At 35.3% G+C, this 26,144-nt stretch overlaps 2 protein-coding genes across 2 annotated transcripts; both read left to right on the top strand.

Annotated features, from left to right (window-relative positions):
- The first annotated feature begins 383 nt into the window (after nt 1-383).
- On the top strand, nt 384-10,623 carry LOC126694307 (uncharacterized). The gene is made up of 9 exons (XM_050390474.1): nt 384-727; nt 1,535-4,638; nt 5,549-6,893; nt 8,036-8,385; nt 8,476-8,676; nt 9,245-9,405; nt 9,659-9,750; nt 9,827-9,931; nt 10,118-10,623. Exons 1-8 carry the CDS (start codon nt 544-546, stop codon nt 9,856-9,858), a joined length of 5,469 nt encoding a protein of 1,822 aa, XP_050246431.1. The 5' UTR covers nt 384-543; the 3' UTR covers nt 9,859-9,931; nt 10,118-10,623.
- A 994-nt stretch (nt 10,624-11,617) lies between these two features.
- On the top strand, nt 11,618-14,700 carry LOC126694306 (probable L-type lectin-domain containing receptor kinase S.7). The gene has a single exon (XM_050390473.1). The coding sequence runs from the start codon at nt 11,964-11,966 to the stop codon at nt 14,013-14,015; it is 2,052 nt and encodes a 683-aa protein (XP_050246430.1). The 5' UTR covers nt 11,618-11,963; the 3' UTR covers nt 14,016-14,700.
- The last annotated feature ends 11,444 nt before the right edge of the window (nt 14,701-26,144 follow it).

Raw genomic sequence — 26,144 nt, 5'->3', positions numbered from 1 at the left:
AAGGTTTCAAAAAAAAAAAAAAATAAAGGTTGAAATATATTCTTCATCTCTAAAATTTATCCTCAATTTAATTTTAGTCGTGAAAGCTTTTAAAACTATCCATTTCATTTATTCTAAATTCATTATAAAGCTAGTAAATTTTTTAACTTGACACAATTGAGACAACAAAAAATTAAAATTTTTAATAAAAAATAAGGATTAATAAAAAATTTTAATTAGAAGTACAAAAATCAATTAAACCAAATACTAGGAGGAAAATTAGAAAAGAAAAAAAAGTAAAATTTTTTTTATAAGGAAAAAAAAAGTATTTTGGTTTGTTGGTTTTTTATTTTTTTTAAACACAACGTAAACTTTCCTTTGTACCTTTACGTTCCAATTTGACTATCTATTTCCCCAAAATTTGAAATCCCTTTCCGCGCTAAACGCCACTCTATCCTCACCGTTCATCCCAAACCTCTCTCTCTCTCTCTCTCTCTCTCACAGTGAATCTCCATGGCCATTCTCTGAAGAACGAAGAACGAAGAACGAAGAAGAAGAAGAAGAATGTCGACGATAGAGAAGCTTTTGGCGCAGATCTTCGATCGGAAACGGTCGATCATCGACCAAGCCAAGCACCAAACCCTTCTCTTCGACCAAAACCTCGCTTCCAAACTCCTCATTGACGGAATCGTCCCTCCTCCGTGGCTGGTGCCCCCTCCGCCCCACGCTCACTCCTCCGATCCAAATCGTAATTTCACACCTCTCTCTAATCGTACTTTGTTCTTTTAGGTTTTGTTTGGATACCGTTGCTTTCGAAGTGCCTAATTTGTAAATCGAATAGTGAATAAGCGCTTTTGATTTCGTTGTTTTGGAAAATTTTCGAGGTTTCTGGTTCGATTTCTTAGTGTGTATGTGTTTTAGGTTTTGGATTAGCTTTTTTGGAAGCAAAATTTGCCTTGACTTTTACAAAATAGTGAAAATAGTGGCTTTAGTTTCGTTATTTTGGAAAATTCCGAGGTTTCTGGTTCGATTTCTACGTGTTTATGTGTTTTAGGTTTTGGATTATCTTTTTTGGAAGCAAAATTTGCCTTGACTTTTGCTTCTAATACTAGCAAGCAAATCGAGAAATGAAATAGTGAAAAATCTGGTTCGATTTTTGAACTTTGTTTTGCTTTAGAATTCAGTAAGGAATTGTTTGGTTAGTCTGGAATTAGTTTTCTAACTGCTTTGTGAGCAAAATTTATTGGAAGTTCATATTTAAGAATTTTCTCTTTAACCAAACAGAGTATAAAAAGCTATAGTGTGACTATTGAATAACACTAATTCTTGTACTTCACAATTCTTATAATTTGTGTTTACATAATAACTTCTTGTATAGTATAATAAACCTTTTGATTTAGGGCACTAGTTATAAAATTTCACAATCTCTTTTAAATAATTAATTTATTTCATAGCTCAAACTAGATTTATATGAAATCGTGTTTATATGGTAGCTTTTCGAGTATGATAAGAACTAATGTCCATGGCTTCATAATCATTGTTTTTGTCACTGCAGAGTTCAATAAAGAGGAGCTCATTTCGGGATTGTTGCTCCCATGCCCACAACCCGTTGTCCCTTATTCTAGTAGCCGTTACTCTCAGTACAACAAGCCAGTTGTCGCAGGTGATAATCGTGCGTCACAAAATGGTTTGTTGAAAGAAGTGTGTGTTTTGGACAAAGGCCTTGACGCCGGAGATGGGCCGTCATTTTTGCCAGAGTGTCATGCTGGATGTGCACCGAGTGCTGATTCTGAGCTGGGTCTGAGTGCTATATCTCCTCAAGATCCGAGAGAGAGGAGAATATCAGACACTTACCAAAATCCAGCTTTATCATTGGCGAGAGTTCAAAGGTCCAAGTCAAGACAAAGGGCTCTGGAGCTTCGCAGTAGTGCAAAAGCAGCCAAAAGCTGTGCAAGGGATGAGAATATTGTTGCTACTTTTGGTGGTGGGATTTCGGGGTCTGCAATTGCTTCCCTCCAGTCTGACCCCGTTGATGAGTTGGTGTTTGTCAATCCTGTAGATAACAACAATGTTAGTTGTGTAGTGGAAGAAGGAAAAAATGGTGATTGTCGCAGCAAGGAAGATGGTAGCAATATTTGCTCTGGTAGAATGACAAGATCTAGAAGCTCTAGCCAGCAAGTCAGTTCTTTCAACAAGGGTAACTCTTCTTATATTGGTAGGGAAGATCGTAATGTACTTGCAAGTTCTATTATCAAATCAAAAGAGAATGAACCACCAGGTTTAGCTGAACCATCTTGTATTACTGATGGAAGTAGTAGGGGGAGGAAATCAAAAATAGGAGATAACTGGAGTGAGGACATTCGAAGCAATGTTTACCATGGAAGAATAACAAGATCTAGAAGTTCTAGTCAACAGCCCAACCACATGAATAAATTGATGAAGCTGGATAGCTCTTATGACAAGGATAAGGTAGATGGTGTTGGACATTCCAACCATGTTGATCAGTCCAAGGAATTGGTCAAATTCTCTGTTATCACTGATGACAGTTGTGGAGCAAAACAGGAAGTGGACTGTGATAGCAACGTTAATTTTGGTAGAATACCAAAATCTAGAAGTTCTTCCCAGCCATCCAACAATGTTAACTGTATCACACAGGCACAGTCCATTAGCAAATCCATAAAACCGCCTCAATCTCCACGTTGGGTTGGAGGAGATGCTGCTTTTCAAAGTGGAGAGAGCCCTCAGATGTATGATGGAAGGTCCTTGCCAAGTCAAAAGGATCAAGAGTTTCACAGAGCAGATGCAAGCGAACAATCAAGGAAGGGGAATTCTGAAGCCGAGTTTATTTCCAGGAAATCACTTGCTACTAATAACATCAAATTAAGTTCAAAGGCTGTGTGCTCCAATGTGTCTGATCAAAGAGTTACCTGCTCCAGATTTGCTGCTTCCTGTGAGTCTAATAAAGTTCAGGGTGCTCAAATTTCCAATGGAGGTTCATTGCCAATTCAAGACAAAGAGCCATGTAAAGTTAATGCAGCATATTATTCAGATGAGGAAAATATTGCTGATGGTAAAAATATAAGGGGAGAAACTACTACCATTGAGAAAATATCAAAACCTGTCAACTCCTCCCATGCTTTAGGTTGTAAAGTTACATACTCCACATCTAATGCTTCTAGCAAGCCTCCACTTGCACAATCTCTAAACAGGTCCGAGAAAATTGACCTTAAGGAAGTGTCAGGCACTCAAATAGAAGTCCTGCCTTGTACTCGCACCAGTGATACTGTTGGCCCAGAGAGATGCGCTTCAACTGCTGCAGGATTTGAGATTGATCCTGATGAGCTTGTTGCTGCTCGTTCGGGTTTTCCTGGGGCTAACTTGGACGTTGCTAGCCTTCGGATTGGGGTGGAGGTTTTAGCCACGAGGCCACACTCTGATTGTAATGTGCTTATGAGACCCAAGCAACTTAATTTTGATGATGTGGAAGAGTCCAGTTTGAATGTAGTTTCAAGTCCTGCATCCAAGAGGGAAATACAGGGCAGGTCATCAGAAACAGAAAGAAGTCCTCTTACCTTGCCTGATCCTGCAGATATAATGGACAAAGTGGCCTCTGTGAGTTACCAAGCAAATTGCAACATATCTCAAGAGAAAACTTTGCTGGAGGAGCAGGAAGATCTTAGAAAAGAATCGGAACCGAGTTTTTCATCTGAAGTCCATGCGGAGAAGACAGATGAAGCCATCAGAAGCTCAGATGGAAATGCTGTGTCAGCAGTAAAAGAGACATATCAGGTTCCTAAGGATGCAGCTACACACACTTTGCTAGAAAGTGACAAAATTATCAAAGAGGAGGAATCTTCTTTGATAGATCATTTATCTCTATCGCAATTTTCCTGTGAAGATTTGCTTGAACTTCCAAAACAAGTGGGGTATAACCTGTTGCATGATAGTGTTGATACAAGGATGGATGCTTCAGTTGAGAATGTTGTCATGGAGCGTGATGGTGGAGAATCTACCAAATTGGTGTTTGAAGACAGTAAACTCGATAGTGATCTCTGTGGTGATCTCAAGCAATTAACAGGTGCTAATTTTGGAATAGTTAGGGGATCTGGTCCTTTTAAAGATTCAGACGTAACTTTAAGAGATTCTACATTTGAGCTTCCTTGTGCTGTTTTGGTGGAAGAAACAGAAGGTACTTTGTTGGAGCAGACTACAAATTCAGGCATTTCACAGTGTCAAAATGAAGACTCCTTGGGGAGATGTATCAGTGAAGACAAACATGTTTATGGTTCAAAATCAACTGAAGAGCAAATTTTGAATAATGGCATGCCAAGTGTAAGTTTTAGCTTGGGCTTGCATGATTCGCAGCCTCAGCATAAGCGGAGAAAGATTGATTTTCAACTAACTGAAGTCCTTTCAGCTTCACCAAGCCTGAGGGAAGAGGGACTTAAATTGATTGACAGGGATTCTGTTAGTGAAAACCTGGATGGTGCAGAAGATATTCTGAAGGCTGTCTTTGAATCTCAACACTTGTCATTATCTTATGAGGAGGACGCTGCACAATCAGATGCCAGTAAGAACCCAGTTGAAGAATTGCAACAAAATGGGGAAGGCCACATCATAGAAGGGTCTGAAGCTTCAACTAGGCTGCAAGTTGAAGAGGTACTTGTTTTTCTGTCATACATTCCAAAACCTTTTAGGTTGATTTCTGCCACGTCAACAATCCCAGGAAAAGTATACTGGGTTAGGACATTCTTTGATTTGTTGTTTGATAGTCATTTCAATTTAAAAAATAATACCAGGTTAGGTTGGTCACTTACCATCCATCCCAAAAAACTTCAGGCAAAAGTGATTTAAGTAATGACAGTTGCCTTCGGTATTGGCAATCACTTCAATATCATAATCTTTAAGTTAGAACACTCATTACTTAAATTTTACAATTGGTCCTTTTTCTTTTTCACTGACACTTTTTGTGATATTATGTTAGATATTTACATTCCCCCAGAGCGATTTTTGACACTTTAGATAATTATCACATCTGCAAATAAGCACACCAAGTTTACCCATAACCTTGACAAGGTTGGTCAATGATATCCAAGTTTGCCGTGGTGACCAAAAAGAGCATGTGTAGATAAAGTGGGGAAACACATGGCTTTAGCTGAATGGCTAAAAGGACTCATATATCAGCCTCAAGTAGTTGGGATTTTGAAATATGTCTATCAGAAGAGATGGTTTGGCTTGGTAGACTTCATTTTAATCACCAATCCTTGTTCATTTCTAGTATGGTCCAATTATGGATGGATGGAGTTTGGGTATATGGCCTTATGCATGTGTAACTGAATACACTAACAAGGAATTGTTAATATGTAATATAATCATGCAATCACTTATGATAAGCTATATGCTTGTCTGTTGTGTATTTCGCTCTTACCTCATATAACTTTGATTACCATTTTGTTGTTTTATTGTAAGTTCTTGCAGGTTTGAAACATTTTCTTAACTCCACAGGTTGCATTTTTTGCTTTTCTTAAGGCTTTTCTGATATTGGATATGTCGAAATATTGTCTGACAGGTTGAACATAGCTTGGAGGGTTGGGATGGAAACACACCTTTCACTTTTATGGATGATGGGTTACGAGTTTCCTATATCTCAAGTTTGATTAACCAGGTTGCTGGTGATTCTCAAGGTTGTTTAGTGGAGGAAGCAGGAGTGGCTGATCCAAATAGCAAACTCTTGGATGAAAGAATGCGATGCTTTGTAGAAGAGAACCCAGTTCCTTTGCATCTTGAAGATAAATTACAGCTGGGAATTACAGAGTATTTTACTAACAGTGAAAGAACCATGCAGGAAAAGAGAAGTAATTTGGAAGGGATTGAAAATTTTTCATATTGCTCAGTTAATTCTCCGCATAGCGAGTCCTTGGATTTGACTGGGGCTGATGAGATAATGCCTGATTTTGAGGGTTTCATTATGCAAACAGATGACAAACAGCCATGCATTGCTGAGGAGGGAATTAGCTTTGACCTTCCAAATACTGCAATAGAACGTGCTAGTGTTTTGGAGCAGCTATGCAGATCTGCTTGCATGAATACCCCATTATCCTGTTCTTCAACTTCACATAAATTGCACAGAATACCAAGTCTTTACCAGTCTGTTCCTAATGGGCTTCTAGAGGGCATTAACATGAAAAGCACCCTCTCTATGAATAGTACTGGCAAGCAGCTCCATAATGGTTGCTTGAGTGAAGAAGTTGGGTTTGCTTTTCATGGAAGGTCCTATTCTGATTGCCTACCAACTTCTAGTGGTCAATCCACTTGGAATATAAGAAATCCCTATTCATCTCCAGTTGGGAAATTCTGGGATAGAATCACATCAAACACTGGCAGTTCAGAGAAGCAAGTGAGCTCAAATCCAGAGCTTCCCTGCATTGATGAAGAAAATGAGAATGCAGATGAGGTAGCCGAGACATTACCAGAAGGCATTTTTTCAGAAGTGACTACTAGCTCAGTCAAAAGAGTACCACTTGCTGACATGACAGAAAATCCAAATCCTCCTGCATCAGTTTCTGAGGTGGAGATACATGCTGATAGATACAGTCTAGATTCTGTAAACACGGAATTCAGCTTCACTGGGACTCATACTGGGGTCAAACAGAAGCATGGAAACCAAAACAGCTCTAGGAGAAGATATGACAGGAAGGTGAAAGAGAAACAGAGTGTGTCAATTGGAGCAAATGGTGTTAAGAGGGCCAAGGAATCATTCCATAGTAGGTTCAGTAAGACAAAATTATCTGGAAAAACCAGTATGAGAAATGGGGCCCCTAGTGGGAGGGAGTCAAAGACTAACAATATAATCTCTAATATCACTTCCTTTATTCCACTTGTTCAACAAAAGCAAGCAGCCGCAGTTGTCACAGGTAATTTTTTTCTCTTCCTTTTTTTGTTGTTGTTGAAGAATCACCGTTTTTCTTTGACATGTGGTTACTGAAAAAAAGTTAAGATCTCCTCATTTTGGTATCTGGCTTCACATGTATACAGATGCTTCAAGATAATGTATACGAGATCCCAACTTGATTTTTCATGGATCATTTGCTGTTCCATTGACCATGCAACTTGGCGTTGCAAACTTAACCATGATCATAAGAAAGTCTCAGTTTTCTTTTCAAAGTGCTTTGTTGAACTACATTTTGTGGTCAATTTGTTAGCTTGTTCTTTTGTTTTTTAAAATTTTAAATTAGTCTATGCCATTTAAGTCAGATATTTTGGTATCCATCTCTTGATCCTCTGGAACTGAAATGCTGTTGCTACGCTTGCTTCTCGTTCTCTCAGCTTATGTCCTATAATGTTTCATAAAGGTCTGAAATCAGACTATAAAGAGAATTCTTTGCCAACAAGCTGTAGGATCAGTGGTGCCATATGCCTTAAAGTTTCCAAGTAAATTATGTACCCTCAAGATAAATTGTAATAGAGAAGTGGATTCTGGTATGAATAGTTGGAAAAGTGAATAGGGTTTATGTTAGAAATCATCTCTGAAATCGAGGAGTAATCTGCAATAGATACAATGAGCCATGGATGAAATGCTTTGCACATGTTTTGAAAACGTCTGGCATAGACGCTAAGTTTTACCTGAAGAAATGGAATCTCTGTTTTATATAATTATTAAAAAAAGAAAAGAAAAGAAAAAAGACTTACAAGCTCAAGTTGATTGTGCCATAACCTGATGTGATTACCTAAATAGACATGATTATAGTAATAAAAATGGAATGCTAGAAAGATCTATGTTGTTGACCCCAAGGAGTTCAATAAGGACTTGGGGATAATGGGAAAGTATGATGTAGCTACAATTAACCTTTGTTTATCTCATATGCTTAGTAATGGTTTCCTCTAAAAGTGAAGCTACTAGTTAATCATGTCTGTAATTCTGTGGTATTTAAGAATCTGGTTGGAATAAGCTTCTTTTAGTTGTTGAATTGGATGCCAGTGTATGTTTTCTGAAAGTTCCTTATTTTATTTTAAATGATTATATAGTATTTTTGAAAGTTCTTGTGCTTCCTTATAGGGAAGAGAGACATCAAAGTGAAGGCCCTGGGGGCTGCTGAGGCTGCAAAACGTCTTGCAGAGAAGAAGGATAATGAACGTAAAATGAAGAAGGAAGCTTTGAAACTTGAGCGAGCTAGACTCGAGCAGGAAAATTTGAGGCAGTTGGAGTTGCAGAAGAGAAAGAAAGAAGAGGAAAAGAAGAAAAAAGATGCTGATATGGCAGCAAGGAAAAGGCAGAGGGAAGAAGATGAAAGAAAAGAGAAGGAGAGAAAGAGAAAACGTGTTGAGGAATCACGTAGGCAGCAGCGCGAACATGAGGAGAAGTTACATGGCGAGAAAGATGAGAGAGAATTGAAATCCCGAGCCACAGTAAGATGCCTTTTGCTCTTATATATTTTAGGATTGCTTTGTGCTTGCTGTTTTAGGAATTAACATATTTTATTTGTCTGTCTGTTATAGGATACAAGAACAAATGAGAGGAAGGAATCTAACAATGAAGCAGATAAGCATAGAAACATTGAAAAAGTTAGGGAGGACAATATCAGGAAGGTGTCAGAAACTGAACTTAGGACTACCAGTATTCCAACAAGTGACATCATTAAAGCAAGCATTCTACATGAAGATTCTAAGACATTGAGTGGTTCTGGTAACAATGTACAGGTAAAGTTCATTTTTGTCATGATTTTTCACTAAAGAGTTCTCCTTCATGGTTTCACCTTTATGTATTATAAATTTAAAGATAGTGAACTTAAAATCTGAGGTTCATCAGGCAGCAAGCAAACCTGTTCCCCCTTCCCCCACCAAAGAAAAAAAAAGCTAGAGTTTCTCTTAATGGTGAGTGGTTTTGCACTCATACTCCACACTGTGCATCTGTCTTGGATTCATCTTCAGAAGTCACGTGATATCTCAAATTAAGTTCTAGGTGGTATGACAACCTGGACTGTAGTTGTGCTAGGATGTAGCAGATTGATCAGATGAAAGGTTGGCTTGAACACAATTCCTTTGTTGTTATTGTTTGCATGGACCTTTTAATACCGGTCGAGGCCTTAATGTTTCCATTCTACTCTTCCTATTGCAAGGATTTATTTTTGTTAAATTTATAATAGCTTAATATAATTCTTAATCTGAAATTGTAGAAAGTTATATTACTTGAACAATTATAAAATATTCTGTATATATTTGATTTGCATATACTGCCTCATGCTGAGACTTCCTATAACTGTTTAAGGTAACAAGCAATTTAGACAAAGCAATAGAAAAAGACAACTCGTTTGCCAACACAAATCAAGAACAATACGATATATCTCCATACAAAGTTTCAGATGATGAAGAAGATGACGACGATGATGATGATGTACCAAACAGCAAAATTATTCCTTCATGGGCCAGGTTTGTCACTCAGTTTTATCCTCATAAATGAAAAATGGCTCTCAAAAGTCAACATATGAATCACTTCACACGCATACATAGCTAAGCAACCGTGTAATGACTTATTTCATAGCCATTTCTCCTTTTAGAATAAGTGCGCCTGATGATATGATTGCAACCATTTCTTTGTTGATTTGTATCCTGGTGAAAAGGCATAGAATCCTGTCGCTGCTTGGACTATGAATGCTCACAAGTCTCTGTTTTGTTTCTGCAGTAGACATTGTGTGGCTAAAGTTGTTTTTTCCCAGCAAAGAATAGATCCTGAATCCATTTTTCCCCTAGAAAGCTTTTGCAATATAGATGAAGGTAAAATACTGTTATTATTATTTTTTTAAAGCTATAAATGAAAATGGACTAAAAAAAATAAATTATGCTTTTGCAGTTCTTCTAGCTCGGAAGCCTCAGAAAAAGTAGCATGCTGGAGAATGAAAATGTACTGTATAAATTTGCACTTCTTCAGTCATCTAGTATCAGAGATTCTGTTTAGGTATGCTTCCTTTAGAATGTGAGGAGCATCATGTCTTCCTTTTTACTTTTTTAGCTTGCTTTGTGTGTTATTGTGCCCATTCACATTAAACAAAAGACTCAAAATTAAAGAAGCAAGATTTTTACCTCCCTCTTTGGTTTTCAAAATTTGGAACCAGGAAGTCATTGTTTGTGTTTTATATGGCAGGCTTCCAAGGAACATAACTGTGAAAAGTTTAGGATTCGGTGATTCCTTTCCAACATGATTGTACCCGAAGATTGCAGAATTTATGATGTATATACTTCTTTTGTGTCATATTGGATTTTTCACAATCTGGCCTTAATTTCTAAGTTCCATTGTCAATGGGAAGGGCTATTGTGAAGCTGTTGGTCAGCTTATTGGTTTATCAAGCCAAACTTTCCATGGCTGCCATAGAAGATAAACCAATTCTGACACTAATCCTCCTACTTCCCCCCTTCTCCTTGCTCATTGCTAATTCCTAGTTCTAATTTTAAAGCCCCCAAGCGTTCAATGAATTCCAGTAAAAACAAGTTTCTGACCTCTAGATGTACTGTCTGTTGCTTCCACAGTGGCTCATTACCAAAGCAGGAAGACTATAGTCCAGATAAAAAATTGTAAAAATAGTGAGTTTCTGTGTATCTTTTTGTAGTCTTATTTAATGGAAATAAATTGTTTTTATGCTTTAGCAGAAATTCAAGGAGCCTCAAGTTGTTTCAGTACATATCTAAACTGAGGATTTGGCGTGCAGGAGTTCTAGAAAGATGAAATTGTAAATTGATTGTTTAAAAAGTTGCACATCTGTCCAATCTGTTTCCTTGTGAAAACTAGTCAAATAGAATAAGTTGATTTCTAGGTAACACTTTTGAGGTTTGAAAGGAAAATTTTGATATAGGCCTTGAATAATTGAAGCAAAATTTCCTTGGACTATGTATAGGTATTCTATAAGAAACATCAATGGCTTTGGACCATCTACTCACTGTTATTAAAGACTTTAAAGAGGCCAGTTTCTTCTTCCTCTCATCACACCACAACACAGCAGTCCACTACAAAAGTCCATAATTGTAACGGCTATATGACCTGTGATTCTATTATTTTTCACCTTTTGAAATAATGGATATAGATTTGGGACCCATAATCACATGGCCTCCCATTGTCATTATTGAATTCTACAAACTAACAGTGACCCAATTTCCGAAGCTCAATGCCAGATAGAGAATCTTTTTATGTTGCCGTTTAAATTCCAAATTCATTAAGAATCATTTTAGGGACTGAATTCACCGACAACAATAGTGAAAGAATTTTTGTGAAAAGCTTTTAAAAATTGTGAAATTCAGTGCCATTAAAGTCCCCCACTTTTCAAAGGAACAGTGCTGACTAACAATTTAGAATCTTTTCAAAGCGTATAATACTATTTTCTATTACCATTAGCAGTCTCATCAATTTTAGTAGTGGGCTAATGAGAACGTGGATTAGCAACATGCTTATCATGACAAAAACACTAATTAATACACACATCTTAAAAGAGAACGGTTACCTTTATAGTATTTTACTCATTATATGACCTGCACCTTCTTTTTTTTTGAAATGGACCTGCACCTTATCCTATATAATTCAATCTGCCCCAATTTTTGACCGAGTCCAACCAGCCCACAATGTCCCCACTCTTAAACGGTGTCGTTTCCTTTATATCCTACACCCACTACCTCTAGTTTTTAATGACCGTTACAAACCCTATATTCTTTTTCCCTTTCAAACCGACCAAGGCTCCTATTTCCCCCACCGTTTAAACCCCATTTTCCCACCCATCCCCACATCTCTCTCTCTCTCTCTCAAAATCTAACCTCTTTGTCTCTCTCTCGCTCCTCTCTCTCTCTTGCAAAGTCAATCTTTTTGGCTGACACATAGACACTCACTCTCACAGTTTTGCAAAGTCATAACCTTTTTGCCTATCTCTCTCTCTCTCTCTCTACAAGAACCTCATAAGTTCTTGAAATCCCATATCCTTTTACATTCAATTTTGTTCAATGTTGTGATGCTCTTCAACAATTCCACACCCATGTCTCCAAGAAGGCTTCTTGTTTTCTTGGCATCACTATTCCTCACTCTCACCACCTTTGCCTCAGCCAACAACGTGAATCTTGAATTCCCCACCTTCACACTCCGAAACCTCACTCTCCTCGGCGACTCCTACCTCCGAGGAGACGGAGTGGTTGGCCTCACCAGGCAGCTTGGCGTCCCATCTTCGAGCTCCGGCACTGCAATCTACAACAAACCCGTCACTTTCTTTGACCCCGAATCGAATACCACCGCTTCTTTCTCCACAAGATTCTCCTTTTCCATCACCAATGTCAATCCGAGCTCGTTCGGAGACGGATTAGCATTCTTTCTCTCGCCGGATAACCAGACTCTCGGCAGCCCAGGAGGCTATTTGGGTCTTGTGAATAGGTCCCAATTCACCAAAAACAAGTTCTTGGCCATCGAATTTGACACGCGCCTCGACTCGCTCTTTGGTGACCCGAACGATAACCATGTCGGCTTGGATATTGAAAGCCTTAAATCCATTGACACTGCCGATCCAATCTTGCAAGACATTGATCTCAAGAGTGGGATTTCAATCACAGCTTGGATTGATTACAAGAATGATAAGCAAGAGCTCAATGTTTCTTTGAGTTATTCGAAAACTAAGCCCGAAAACCCAATCTTGAGTGTCAATTTCGACCTCTCTGATCATCTAAAAGAGGTTATGTATCTGGGTTTTTCAGCTTCAACCGAGGGGAGCACTGAGCTCCATTTGATCGAGAATTGGAGCTTTTCGACTTTCGGGTTTGTCCCGGCAAGGCCAAGATCAAGGCCTCACAATGTGTCTGAAAACACGGTGACAGTGATGCCAGAAATTCCCGTATCGAATTCTAGCAATAAGCATCACAATAAGATTGGTTTCAGCCTTGGGATTGCTGGTCCGGCCTTTTTCTGCGTGGTTCTTGCAGTTTTTGGTTATGTTACTGTTAGAAAATGGAGAGGCATTAGGACACAGATGAGCTTCAAAGCAGAGTTACTTGCAGGGCCAAGAGAATTTAATTACAAGGAGTTAAACTCAGCAACAAAAGGTTTTCATTCGAGCCGGATTCTTGGCCATGGGGCGTTTGGGACAGTTTATAAGGCCTTTTTCACGTCATCAGCCACAGGGGGAACAATTGCAGCGGTAAAAAGATCGAAGCATTCCCATGAAGGTAAGACTGAATTCTTAGCTGAATTGTCTATTATAGCTGGTTTAAGACACAAGAATTTGGTTCAGCTCCAAGGTTGGTGTGTTGCCAAGAGTGAGTTACTACTTGTTTATGACTTTATGCCTAATGGGAGTCTTGATAAGGTGTTGTATCAAGAATCTGGGCAGGGTACATCGTTATATTGGTCTCATAGGCTTAACATTGCTGTTGGGTTAGCTTCAGTTTTGACATATTTGCATCAAGAATGTGAACAACAAGTCATTCATAGGGACATAAAGACTGGTAATGTATTGCTGGATGGGGGGTTTAATCCAAGGCTTGGTGATTTTGGATTGGCAAAACTTATGGATCATGATAAGAGCCCTGTGTCAACACTTACTGCTGGAACAATGGGATACCTTGCACCTGAGTATCTTCAGTATGGGAAAGCAACTGAGAAGACTGATGTTTTCAGCTATGGTGTGGTTATACTTGAAGTGGCTTGTGGGAGAAGGCCTATTGAGAGAGAACCAGATAGTATGAAGATGGTGAATTTGGTTGATTGGGTTTGGGGATTGCATACTCAAGGAAAGGTCATTGAAGCAGCTGATGCAAGGTTGAATGGGGAGTTTAAGGAGGAAGAGATGAGGAAGCTGTTACTGGTAGGATTAAGCTGTGCAAACCCAGATAGCGCGGCTAGGCCAACCATGAGGAGAGTGCTCCAAATCCTTAATAACGAGGCGGAGCCACTCTTCGTGCCAAAGATTAAGCCTACTTTCAGTTTCTCTTATGGTTTGCCTTTGAGTCTAGAAGACATTGTTTCAGATGGTGAAGAGTGTGAGAGCCCCAACTCTATGCGTGAGATTATAATTGACTGAAGAAAGAATTCATATTTTTTCTTACACAAAGCTTATTGATAGTTTGAATTCTTTTATTCTTTTAGCTATATTCTTGTGTAGTTATTTTGTAGTTTGGAAAATAGAGGCTGTAGTCTGTAGGAGTTAACTGGCCTGAGTTCAAAACACTTCTATTGAACTATGTGGTCTCTGTTGTATCTGGGACAAAAGAAACTGCCTTAATTGTTTCAATTGTGAACTTGTTCTCTGTCCTAACTCATCTTTGTGGCTATTGAAATGAAGCTTTTCTTTAAAGTTTAATCTGATATTGTTTTCTTTTTTCTCTTGCAAGCAACGAGTAACTTTTGACACGTTCTGTGAAATTTGTATTAATATAAGCAAATGAATCTCAGAACAAATTTTGTGATTATATAATGCGTCTGGAGGCAGATTGATCTTTGAATGCTGCACTGCCTTGCGATGGGGGGAGTCTCTCTATTGAGCTTCATTCTAGAGCCTTAACTATGTGTTTGTAGCTTTAGTGAAGTGCTTAGTATAATGATTATAAGTAAATTAAGATGTATAATTAAAGTCAAGTTTTTCTTTTGCTCGTTTCAAGTTCCTTGCTTTATAGGTGTGCATTAAGTGTACAAAAGTTTTATGCTTCAGAATACTCTGGGCTTGAGATTGGCTTTAACAATGGAATAAGGATCTTCTGGATTGTATATTTCCCTTGGCAAACCATTCCTTGTTTTGGGGGTTTGAGTCCAAGATTGCAAGGGTAGTAAGAAGCTTAAGAGTGTTCGAGTCATAGGTTCAATATGTAATTGAATACAAAATGTGACCTTAATTTTGGAAATAGATGAAAGTTTTTTTATGTCATTTGGCATTAATGTTAAAAGTGGTTGATTGGATGGTATATTGAGCAAACCACTAAACTCACATTTGAAACCAAATTGCTGATAACTCTTATTTTGCCACCAGAAACTGGGAAAGTGATAATTTGAATGGCATATTAGTTATTACAACCAAGAATTTACACTAGTAAAAAGGACTAAATACAATGAGTTCTTATCCAATAACTCAATAACTCCAAATCAATCTTCTTCTCCAAGAGACTACAAAGTATTATTCTCATTTCCTTTTTGGAAGAAATCCCTTAGAAGACAGGGCAAAGCCACAGCAGAAAGATCTGCAATCAGGTCTCCCAGCATTTGGGCTTAGTTTGTTAAAATTAAGTTGATGTGCCTCTTGCTTTACTTGGGCCGCTGTATGTGCCTTGGGCTGAAAAGCTTGGTCATGATACTTGTGATGCCTCTCTTGTCAACTGTGACCCTTCTGATCCAGCATTTACACCGGGTTCCATTTCTTCTTCCAGTTTGTACTAGGCTTGTACAGCAACTTGAGATTTTTGTTCACTAGCCCACTTGTGTGATATTAATGCAAAATGCAAAGAATGCTCTTTTTATGGTTGGAATAGTGCAACTGATCTTACTGCTTTATACAGTGCATTAATTTACCTGTACATCTCATTGTATGATCAAAAATTTTGGAACTCAAAGAATTAAAATCCCTCAAGAGGATGATACGTACCACAAACATATAAGAAGGCTCTTGTCACATGATATAAGGAAAAATGATTTCTCTCCAAATTGACCATTATGTTTGCAATTACAAAAGAAGTCACAGTTCGGCCTTTCAACATTGGATTCAATGCTATTGAAGATTCAAAACCAATTATATTGAAAGAACTAGTAGGCCCAAAGCATCATAAAAAAATATTTGGAAGCACGTAAAGTCAGTTTGGAATAAATAAGTAAAATCTTTATGCAATGAAGCATGCACAAAAAGCACATAATAAATAACATGAGGATGATGTGTACCAAAAAACATATAAGATGGCTTTTGTCGCATGATATAATGAAAAATGATTTCTCTCCAAATTGACCATTATGATTGCAATTACAAAGAAGTCACAGTTCAGCCTTTCAACATTGGATTCAATGCTATTGAAGATTCAAAACCAATTATATTGAGAGAACTAGTAGGCCCAAAGCATCATAAACAAATATTTGGAAGCATGTAAAGTCAGTTTGGAAGAAATAAGTAAAATCTTTATGCAATGAAGCATGATAGACCAGGCATGCACAAAAAGCACATAATAAATAGCATAGAGAATGTCAAAAGATAACATCTTTTAGGATTAGTATTACAGCTTAGTTGCTTGCGTTATGATTGAAAAGTTCTAGTATGCTTTTAGGGTCAATTAAAGTCTATGAATAGGCCTTCTTTTTTAATAAATAAAACATAGGTAACATTCTGTATATATTAGTGAATTTTAGATTACTAGGGGCTACCAAATCCCCTAGAATTGTGGTCCTGTACTTCTTCCTATTATAATATCATATTTTACTTCATTATTGTCCTTATCTATAAGGAATAAAACCCTTTCTGCGTCTGGTGTGGAGTTCACCAACAGCAACTTTTGCTCTACAAATCTTTTTGATCTTAATCCTTTCACTTGTAATATCATTAATCATGTTATTAAAAAAAACAAAAAGAGAACATTCCTTCACCTCATGATCTTCTTCGAGATTTGCACTTGACTCTTGAGCTGTATATTTAACATTTAATATCTAAAACATATGAAGCAGATGGTAAACCTCATTCTTGACATAAGTATTGCATGCTAACCATATGGTAAAGTCATCCTAAAAACCAAATGATGTGAAACATTCAATGTCACTAAGATTGCTCTAAATCATAATGACAGTACTACAGTTTTGAATTACTGTCATTCTTGTGTTTAACCAGGGTTTCTTTCAGTGGTGCCTGTCACAGGGTGCCAATTAACCAGGGTTTTTTCTCATACACTTTTGTGGTGTCAGAAAATATTCTTCCCTAGTAGCAGCCAACAGAGTACTGGAAGCTAGCTTATGGACTGTGCAGTGTGCATCACCTTGTAAAATTTTTAAATTGACCTTCTTTGAGTGAAGCGCTATGTGTAACCACACGGAAAATACAAGGAAAATTTCAGCTTCTAGGGGGGTCAAGAAAGTCACATTTTCTAGTAAGTTGTGCATGTCCTATTAGTTTTAGCCATATTCTTGTAAATGATGATGACACTGCAATTAGAAATGCATAATGAAAAAAAACTATGTTCAAAGTTGCCATATATATCCTCTATTTACTATGTCAAGTACTTTTTCTATAAATGGATGAACTGTTCCTCATCATTGTATTTTATCATTTAACACAAATAAACATAATTTCCTCCCTTTAAAACAAATAAAAATAATTTCCTAAAAATTTAAATTGTAATCCTTGGTTTTAAATCTTCATTTTCTCATTGTTGATGCCTAATAATTAGCATTCCCGATTGCTTTTTCTCCAAAAGTAATGACACAATATTTTTATAGTCTGTTATAATTGGAGTAACATATTTTTCGTTTGTATCCATTAACACTTTTTTTTATTATATCTACAATCACAACAAATTATGTCAATAATTGTGAAAAAAATGATAAAAAAAATTGTGTCACACCTATTGTTTTTCCAAAAAGGAAAACTTTTTGGTACACGGAGGAAAAGATAAATGTAATTATGGCTTCTTGACTCAGAATGAACCAATTTCAGTACCAAGTATGATTTAAACTTTAAGAAGATAATAATAAAGAAAAATCTTACACTGCCATTGGATGAGGACCAGAAGGATAAAGTAATGTAACTGATGATGACAGAAGAGGAGAAAGCACACTCCCAACAAAGACAAAGACTCTCTTTAGCCAATGGCGGGTTGTGCTCTCTCTCTTCTGTCAACATGAACTCTCATCCCATTTCCAACATCCACCATCAATGCCATTGCCTTATATGCATTGCATTCCTCCTCATCAAACAAGCTCTGAAATATTGGAAAACCATGAAAATTGCTTCAGTATAAGATCACAGCTGATCAGATACATGCATGCTTCTATGTATATATCTGAATCTCACCATATGATGTATGAACTCATACATGATCAATTTATGCATGAAGCCACAAACCATGCATATTCATGTATATGTTATATTCATCAATACAAAGGAATTGGTTGGGAAAGAGAGAAACATAAAAGCATACTTGTGGGTACAAAAATTTGCCATAAATATTAAACGAATGGTTTTTAGGACACTAGTTATCGTAACATATACTCCAAATGAGACAAAAGGGGAAGACTTTGTAATAGGGTCTTTGGAGTTAGAATCCATCAACATCAACAAAATTGAAAGTCTCAATCTCTTACATAAAAACCATGTTTTAAAAAAAAAAAAATTACATATGTAGGCACCAATTGAACAAAAACACAAATTAAAATCTTTGTATGGTACCATGTATTGCATAAATGAATTGTCTCATTAGCCAAGATGTTTGTACAGTACCATGTATGCATAAATGAATTGTCGGTTTGGAGCTAAACTTTGTAATCATTTTATTAGTCATTAGCCACAGGCTAACTTTTGAGTCAAATGACCCTTCTTTGTGTTGTGAAATGGTATTTCTTGGTGTTCTAATAGTGTCCAGGTTTTAATCCTTCCTCCCCCATTAAAATATATATATATATATATATTTTTTAATATATTAGCATGATTGTATGGATGTGCAGGCATTATAACAGAATATATATGAAGTTCCAGACACAGAGATTACCATATAAAAAATTAAAAGAAAAAAAAAAATAAGGATAAGCACCAAGTAACTTGCCTGTTCTGTGTATACAGCAGTTCAAGATTCTCCCATGAAATGATTATTATTTCTTAGACCACTGAGTATAGATTATGAGCTATGTAAGATTCAAAAATACAGTGAAAGAGAGACCGATGGGCTTGTTAAAACTGAAAGTTTCTCTTCTTTTCCATGAAAGAATCATTTTGTAAAAGAAACAGAACTTGATATTAGCATCAAAATTTCAACCAAAAAAAAAAAAGATACTAGCATCAAAATGGATGGTTTGTTTGAAATGAAAGGATGATTTTGGGCTTTAGCTAAAGAAACAATCATCAACTGGTTTAAACATGAAGAAAACAATGAGAAAAAGAACATTTCCAATCAGGTGACAAGGCAGAAAACTGAAGATGAAGCTTAGAGAGAGAGAGAGAAAGAGAGAGAGAAACGTAAAAGCTAAAAACTCTAGACCACAATGGAAAACATTGCACTACTTGAGTCTAGCTAGATAGCTCTCCTTATAGACACCTGCCCCCCGGCTACAACCAGTAAAACATGGACTTGACTTGCAATTGAGAGTGAATGTGGACCTCTCTCTAATTACTACCATGCTTTCTGCATTTTTTTTTTTTTTTTTTTATAATGATTTTGCAGTTACTATTTTAATTAGGATTCTTCTGGGTTATGATTTCTAATACTATACTTTTGAACCATCACTGTCAAATTTATTAATTTCACCCAAAAAATAAAATGTGCATTAATTCATTATGCCAATGTGGATGTGATATGAACCACTATAATTTTTCACCACATCTTAAGTCCTCTCATATAAGGGTCATAGATCATGCATATTAAAAACACACCTGTGAGACATAATATACTGAATGTACAAAATATTTTTTCTTACAAATGAGAATAAACACAATAAAAATATCTAATTTGTATTTTATTAATATAAAATTATGCTTTTAAAATTCTCAATATTGCATGATAATTTCTCATTGAAATTTATAAAATCTTAGATGAAAAGATGATACCTAATTAAAACTAATAATATTAAAAGTTCAAAAAAGAAATTGAATTAAGAACTTTTGAGAGGTGTTATTATACTTCATTCTTCTAAAGCATGAAATTTTTCAATGGGATATATGTGTGCACATGGGCATGCGTGTGTATATATATGTGTGTGGGCTAGATTCAAATTATACATTGTATAAATTTTAGCAATTAAAAGCAGACGACATAAGTTGAAATTCTCTATAAAAAAAAAATAGTAATTATTGTTACAACACTACGTAATTTTATATTCAACATAATTTTCTTTTTAAAACCCACTTTTAAAATACTTTTTTTTTCTCCTTTATCAGTTAAACTATTATTTAATATATTAATGCAGCTTAATTTGTGTTTGTACTATCGATATTCAAAGTCTGTGATGTTAGTGAAATTCACCCGACTACCCTAAGGAAGAATTATTGTTACGTTCTGTAGCCTTTCATGATGATGTATATGAATAATTAATTAATCGGTAGGATTCATTGAATCCTACTGTTACTTATTAATTAATATTGTTTGATGTCTGATTTTAGCATTAAAGTGCTTCATTATTCATCAATGATCATATTCCGTTGAAGAATTTTAGTCCTTTTTTTTTTTATTTTAAGAAGAATTTTTGTCCTTAATGAGTGCTATTGTTGAATTTTCAATTTTATTTCTACTTACCGAGTAGAATCCTATATGTTGTCTAATATGTAAGGCCTAGGGATAGTAAACAAATTAAGGAAAAAAATTATCCTCTTACACTTGTTTACATCCATTATTTTATACAAACATTAACAATTGATGCTAAATGTCCACAATTTAAAAAGTAAGTAAAATATCCATATTTAAAACATGAAAGTAGATATAAAAAATATATATAAAAAAAAAAAAAAACGTGTTTGAGAGTATCATTGCCCCTAAATTAAACATGTCATGTCTAACATGTAATAAATAAAGTTGAATACAAGTAGCTTCTAGTTATTTCAACTGGTAAATTTTTGGTGATTGAATAAGAGATCTGGAGTTAAATTTCTGTTTATACTGAAAATCGATTGATGTCTTGATCTAATAATAAAGAACTATTATGAGGAGCGAACACCATAAATTAAATCTAAAAAAACAAAAAAGTTGAATACAAAATAGTATTTCACTTTATGCCCCATCCATTACTGTATATAGGTGTCTGATTTTTTTTTCTAACTTATCAACCAGTCACAAGTTGACATGTAAACAGTTTGCCGGAAAGGGTAGTCTCCTTAGCATTATTTTAGCCTGGCCCCATTTTCTTTTTGTTTTGAAGTAAACCTCATAAATGGGTAACCAAATCTCAAGAGACTGAGGGTGACTGGCTAACAGCAGGTAGACCCGTCTTACGCATGGGAGTTAAGAGTGGCTTTTTTCTCGTGTTTTTGAGATAAATTGACCCCACTATCATGCCACGTGGAATGCATGCAGGAAAGAATTTTGGACTTACTTCTTTTTTTTTTTATATAAAATAAAATTTCTACTCTAACCTAATCTAAGTGTATATGTGTGTGAAACTTCCTCCTGGAGACTTGAATTCCGACTTTTGCCCCTCACACCTCACAAGCACTTATACTTGTGGAGTGACCACCACATCAAGAGTGCGTGGTGGTGAATTTTGAACTTACTTGAATGTTTTTCTATAGTGAAATATAGAATTTTAAAAAAAACTGTATTGTTATATATTTGACATATTAATTGTAAGTTTTATTTTAGATGAGATAAACTCAATTTTCAATAATGCAAACACAAGTTGTAAAAAAATTGTACTAAGAAATAAAGACTATATACATATATTTACTGATTCTTTTGCTTCAACATTTTTAAGGAATCATTTCACCTTTCATCATTCCAACTTGCCCTGTTGAAAAATTCAATTCCCAATAATTAATGCAAACTCGAGTTGTAAAAAAATTGTATGAAATAAGATTTATATACTTATATTTACTCATTTTGTTACTTCAATATTTTAGGGAATCATTTCACCTTACATCATTCCAACTTGCCAGGTTGAAAAGAGCAAATAAATTAACCTGGGTTCTGCTTAGGGTTGAAATACTACAACCTAGAGTTACTCTTTGTGGTGTAAGTATTATTACAACCTAAGAGTTTTTTTTTTTTTTTTTTTGAAAATATTACAACCTAAGAGTTAGCTTAGGATTGACTATTGTATATAATCTATATTGGATTCATTATCGTTTATATTTTAAAGATATAACAAAGTGCTTTTCGTTATAAATATAGGTCATCAAGTTCAACCATATTAATCTTTAAACTAAAATATATTTTTACCCCTTAAAGTTTAGGATTGTTTTTATTTTCATACTTTATGTTTTAAAATTTTAATTTTGACCTTTTATGTTTGGTTTCATTTTCGTATTGGCCATGTTGCACAATTTGGTTAGTAATTCGGTCTATTAAGTGTAAGATAAATGTTATGAATTTGACCATTAAGTGCTAGATAAATGTTGTCCATTAAGATATGTTACCCTTATAAGTCAATTCCTATTAGTAATCTACTTATTCAGTGCGGGATAAGTGTTGTCTATTAAGATATGTCACCCATATCATACTAAGCGTCACCAAATTACTAACGAAAATAGACGACATCAAAAATAGGAAAATGAAATCAAACTTGAAGGACAAAAATGAAGATTTTAAAATGTAAAGGGTTAAATGAAAATAACTCCAAATTTTTAGGGCCCAAAATATACCTTAAGCCTAATTTTTATTTCTACTTTTTTCTTTTTCTTTTTTTCATTCAGTTTTATTTGAAAGGCAGTAACAAAATGAAACCAAATTCCACCCACATTATATGCACTACTTAAGCACTTACCATCAATCTAAAATGGAAGTCTCTACATCTTCAATTAGAAATATGCATGTTTTATAAACCCCTATAAACTATACCCCATTTTATACTTATTCCCTAAATTATTACCTATGTAGCGCTTGCCCTCATAACTATGAGAGTACACACTTTCGCTAAACCATTACTTATGTAACATTTTGCACCACACCTCATGGTTAATAGTTTAAGAACGTAAAAGTGTATTCTTATAGTTAAATGGGGTAAAGTGTATATTTTCATAATTTATGAAGTAATCATAAAATATATATGGAGTATACTTTAGGGGGTAAAGTGTAATTTTTCCAAAAACAAGATTTGTTATAGGTAAACTTTTATCAAAATTTTCAATCTCTCATGCATTCATTGCATTTGGACCAATCACAATTCACAAATGAAAAAAAAAAAATTGTGAAAAATTTGGGAAGATGACTTGACCATATAGTATGCATGTCCGTGTTAGACAAGGCTTCCGTGTTAGATAGGGAAAAATAATTGTCACAACAACTCTCTTGGAATCCACATTAGTTGTCCATCTCCAACAGACTCTACTGACCTCCTCCATATTTCATAAATGACAATAGCACAGAGTACTGGGGTCCTTTGATGAATCTATTGTATGAGGAATGATGTAGTTGTGAAGAGTTGAACTTGGACTAAAATGAATGCTCAAATAGGAATAGATTGTAGCACAAGAGTAAATACTGTACAAATTGTAGATCAAAAAGTAAAATTGCGGTTCAAAAAAAAAAGAAGTAACAATTGCAACCTACATTTCTAAAAGTGGCACTCAAGAAATGTCAATACATTACTATAGTAAATGGGCTAAAAAAAAACCAAAGAAGAGGAAGAAGAAGAAAAAAACAAAATTTCGAAAAAAACAAAATTTCTATATCACCATAATGAGATTTGCTCCCATCATTTCTTTCCTTAATAATTCTAACCTCCGTCAATGTTTGCTTACCTTAATTTGGGGTTATTGAATTGAAATACCAAGGGCGTGGGTTCCCACCATCCTAGGACTATTCTTTCCGAACCAAAACACAAATTTCACCTCCTTGATATGACCACTAGATCTATTCTTCTTTGGCCAAAAAATAATAAATGAGATCATAATCATATATTGTACCAAATTCATTTTCCATTCAAGGAATGTAACTTAAACAGGAGCCTCAACAATTAAGGGCTATATATCTTGATATTTAGTGTGTTTAGATAAATTTAAAGTTAAGCTTATTTTCATTGTCACATATGTACAATTTTTTGATTTCTTGTTATTTTACATAAAATTTAATTTTATTCAGCTTATTTTTTAAAAATAAAACAAACCAATCATCTTAAATTATTTGACCATCAACTACTTGGTTTGACACTCTAATTGACATGGGTGCCTCCAATATTTTCTCCATAGCAGTATTAATTATATGCACAAAAAATTTCATAACATTTTTCATAATAATTAAATTTGCAGGTTTGTATTGATTCTCATTTGGGTTCACCTCTAATATATATATAAATATATATATATATATATATATCAACTACTAACCATTTAGAATTTACTGCAAAATATTTTTGTGTTTATAAACGTTCTCTTTCCTCCATGTAACTGATATTACAGCCAAGCAATCAAATCAATCGTACAGTAAACAACCAAGCTCAATTTTCAGACAATGTTCATCAAAATATTATTCTAATATATTAGGCATTTTCTGTGAGGAATGATTTTAGCTTCGATCTAGTGTTCTAATACTCAAGAAATCTTGAAGAGCCAAAGAGAACTATCCAACTTGAAAATTCTAGTACTATAACCAACATGGTCAAGCCCAGAAGAAAAGAAAACATAGAAGAAAAAAATTAAACACATTATTTAATTTCCAAGTGCTATAATCCAAATGAACCCATGCGTGCGTCCATCATTACCTTTCCAAAATTATGTTCATTGACATCACTTTCAGGTTCTTGTTTTTGAACCATCTCACGCTTCTTCCATATGAATATATCATCTTCAACACATTGATTTGTCTGTCATATTTTCCATTAAAATCATTACATATACATTGGTAATAATAAATTTAAGGATGACATCGTATTGTCACATTTAGTTTTCCATCTAAGCTATGTAACTTCAAAGCTACTTAATGCATGCAGAGGCAAATGAGGTAAGCATAAGAAGCCATAGTTGACCTACTGCAAATATTCTTTTGAACTTTCCTCTTAAACGGGGTTACACGTTCAGTACTCAGTACTGGTTCTGCACAAAAATTTACTGTGGTTTCTGTGACTCATGAGCTCGGTTCTGTGTATTTCCTCGGTCAAGTTGCGGAAGATGGTCATGTCTTAAGCCTCTGTTTGGTGGTTGTTTTGTTTCGTTCAGTCAAGTTGTAGAGTTGTACATGGTTGAGGCACTGTTTTTATGTTCTCTAAACTCTAGCTTAATCTAATACTAGGTTTAGTGTGTGCTAGTTTTTAGGAAAAAATTAATGTATTTGATAATGTGTTGAAATCGTCAGTGAGTTGTAAGTGAAATCGTCAGTGAGTTGTAAGTTCCAAGTCATGCCAATGAGTACCTGTAGAATAAAAACACAAGAACCAAACAGAAAGCACCAATGTGGTAGAAGCCAAGAATCCTCCGAATGTCAAGTTAGGGAATGAGAAATCTCTAAGAATTCTATAGTGAGGGAGTTAGAGATTTTCTACGTACCTGAGAAAGGAAAAGGTCTGGTGTTTATATAGTGAGAAGTGGCGAATCGGGATCCCTTCAAAGTAGGGATCTTTCCTAGTAGGGGAGATTTGATACTTAGGGTTTCCAAGATTTTAGGGTGTCTTTCTGTATGAGGGATATATGGATTAGTAGTGGGCTTTCATGCATGTTACACAAGATATTTCCTTATATGAGTAATCGTGAGAATCACGCAAGGCCACGCTGGACCCGTCGGCTTTTTCTTCCATTAATCTAAACTCGTCTACTATTTCAAAGGTCCCCGTTGGTCAATGCACCCGTCGGTCCCTAGAGAGAGAGACACTCATCACTTGAAGGGTTCGTCTGCCTCTGCGGAGTCGACAGCTTCACAGGGTCGTCAGCTTACATAGGCAAAAAGCGTCTCTATCAATATTAAACGTGCAGGAGATATATTCAAATAAAGAGTATGCTAATTTTTAGGAAAAAAGTTTGTATTTTCTAAATCCTTTTAACATATAGAGATAACTCTCATTTAAAGGGGAAAAAAAAACCGATTATAATTAATGACACAAAATTTTATAATTATTGAGATGAATTTGTTATTAGGGGTGTGTATTAAACCCACCAACTTGACAAATCAACCCAAACCAACACATCAAGTTGGTTTTTGTGAGTTGGGTTAAAATTTTATTTTGAGTCTTGTGTTGGGTCAAATTTAGGTTGACAGTTATTAACCTTTTTTTTTTTTAGTTTTGATTGATTTTGGTATATTGAGAACAAGTTTTAATAAATTTGAAAATTTTTAATATAATTTAAGTATATTATGTAAACTGTAATAATTTCTTAAAAAAATTGTGTAAATAATTGATATGA

This window comes from Quercus robur, chromosome 8 (assembly GCF_932294415.1).
Source record: "Quercus robur chromosome 8, dhQueRobu3.1, whole genome shotgun sequence".
In the NCBI taxonomy this organism is placed as follows: domain Eukaryota; kingdom Viridiplantae; phylum Streptophyta; class Magnoliopsida; order Fagales; family Fagaceae; genus Quercus; species Quercus robur.
Note: the sequence above shows the minus strand (reverse complement) of the source record. Positions and strands in the feature narration are given on the sequence as shown.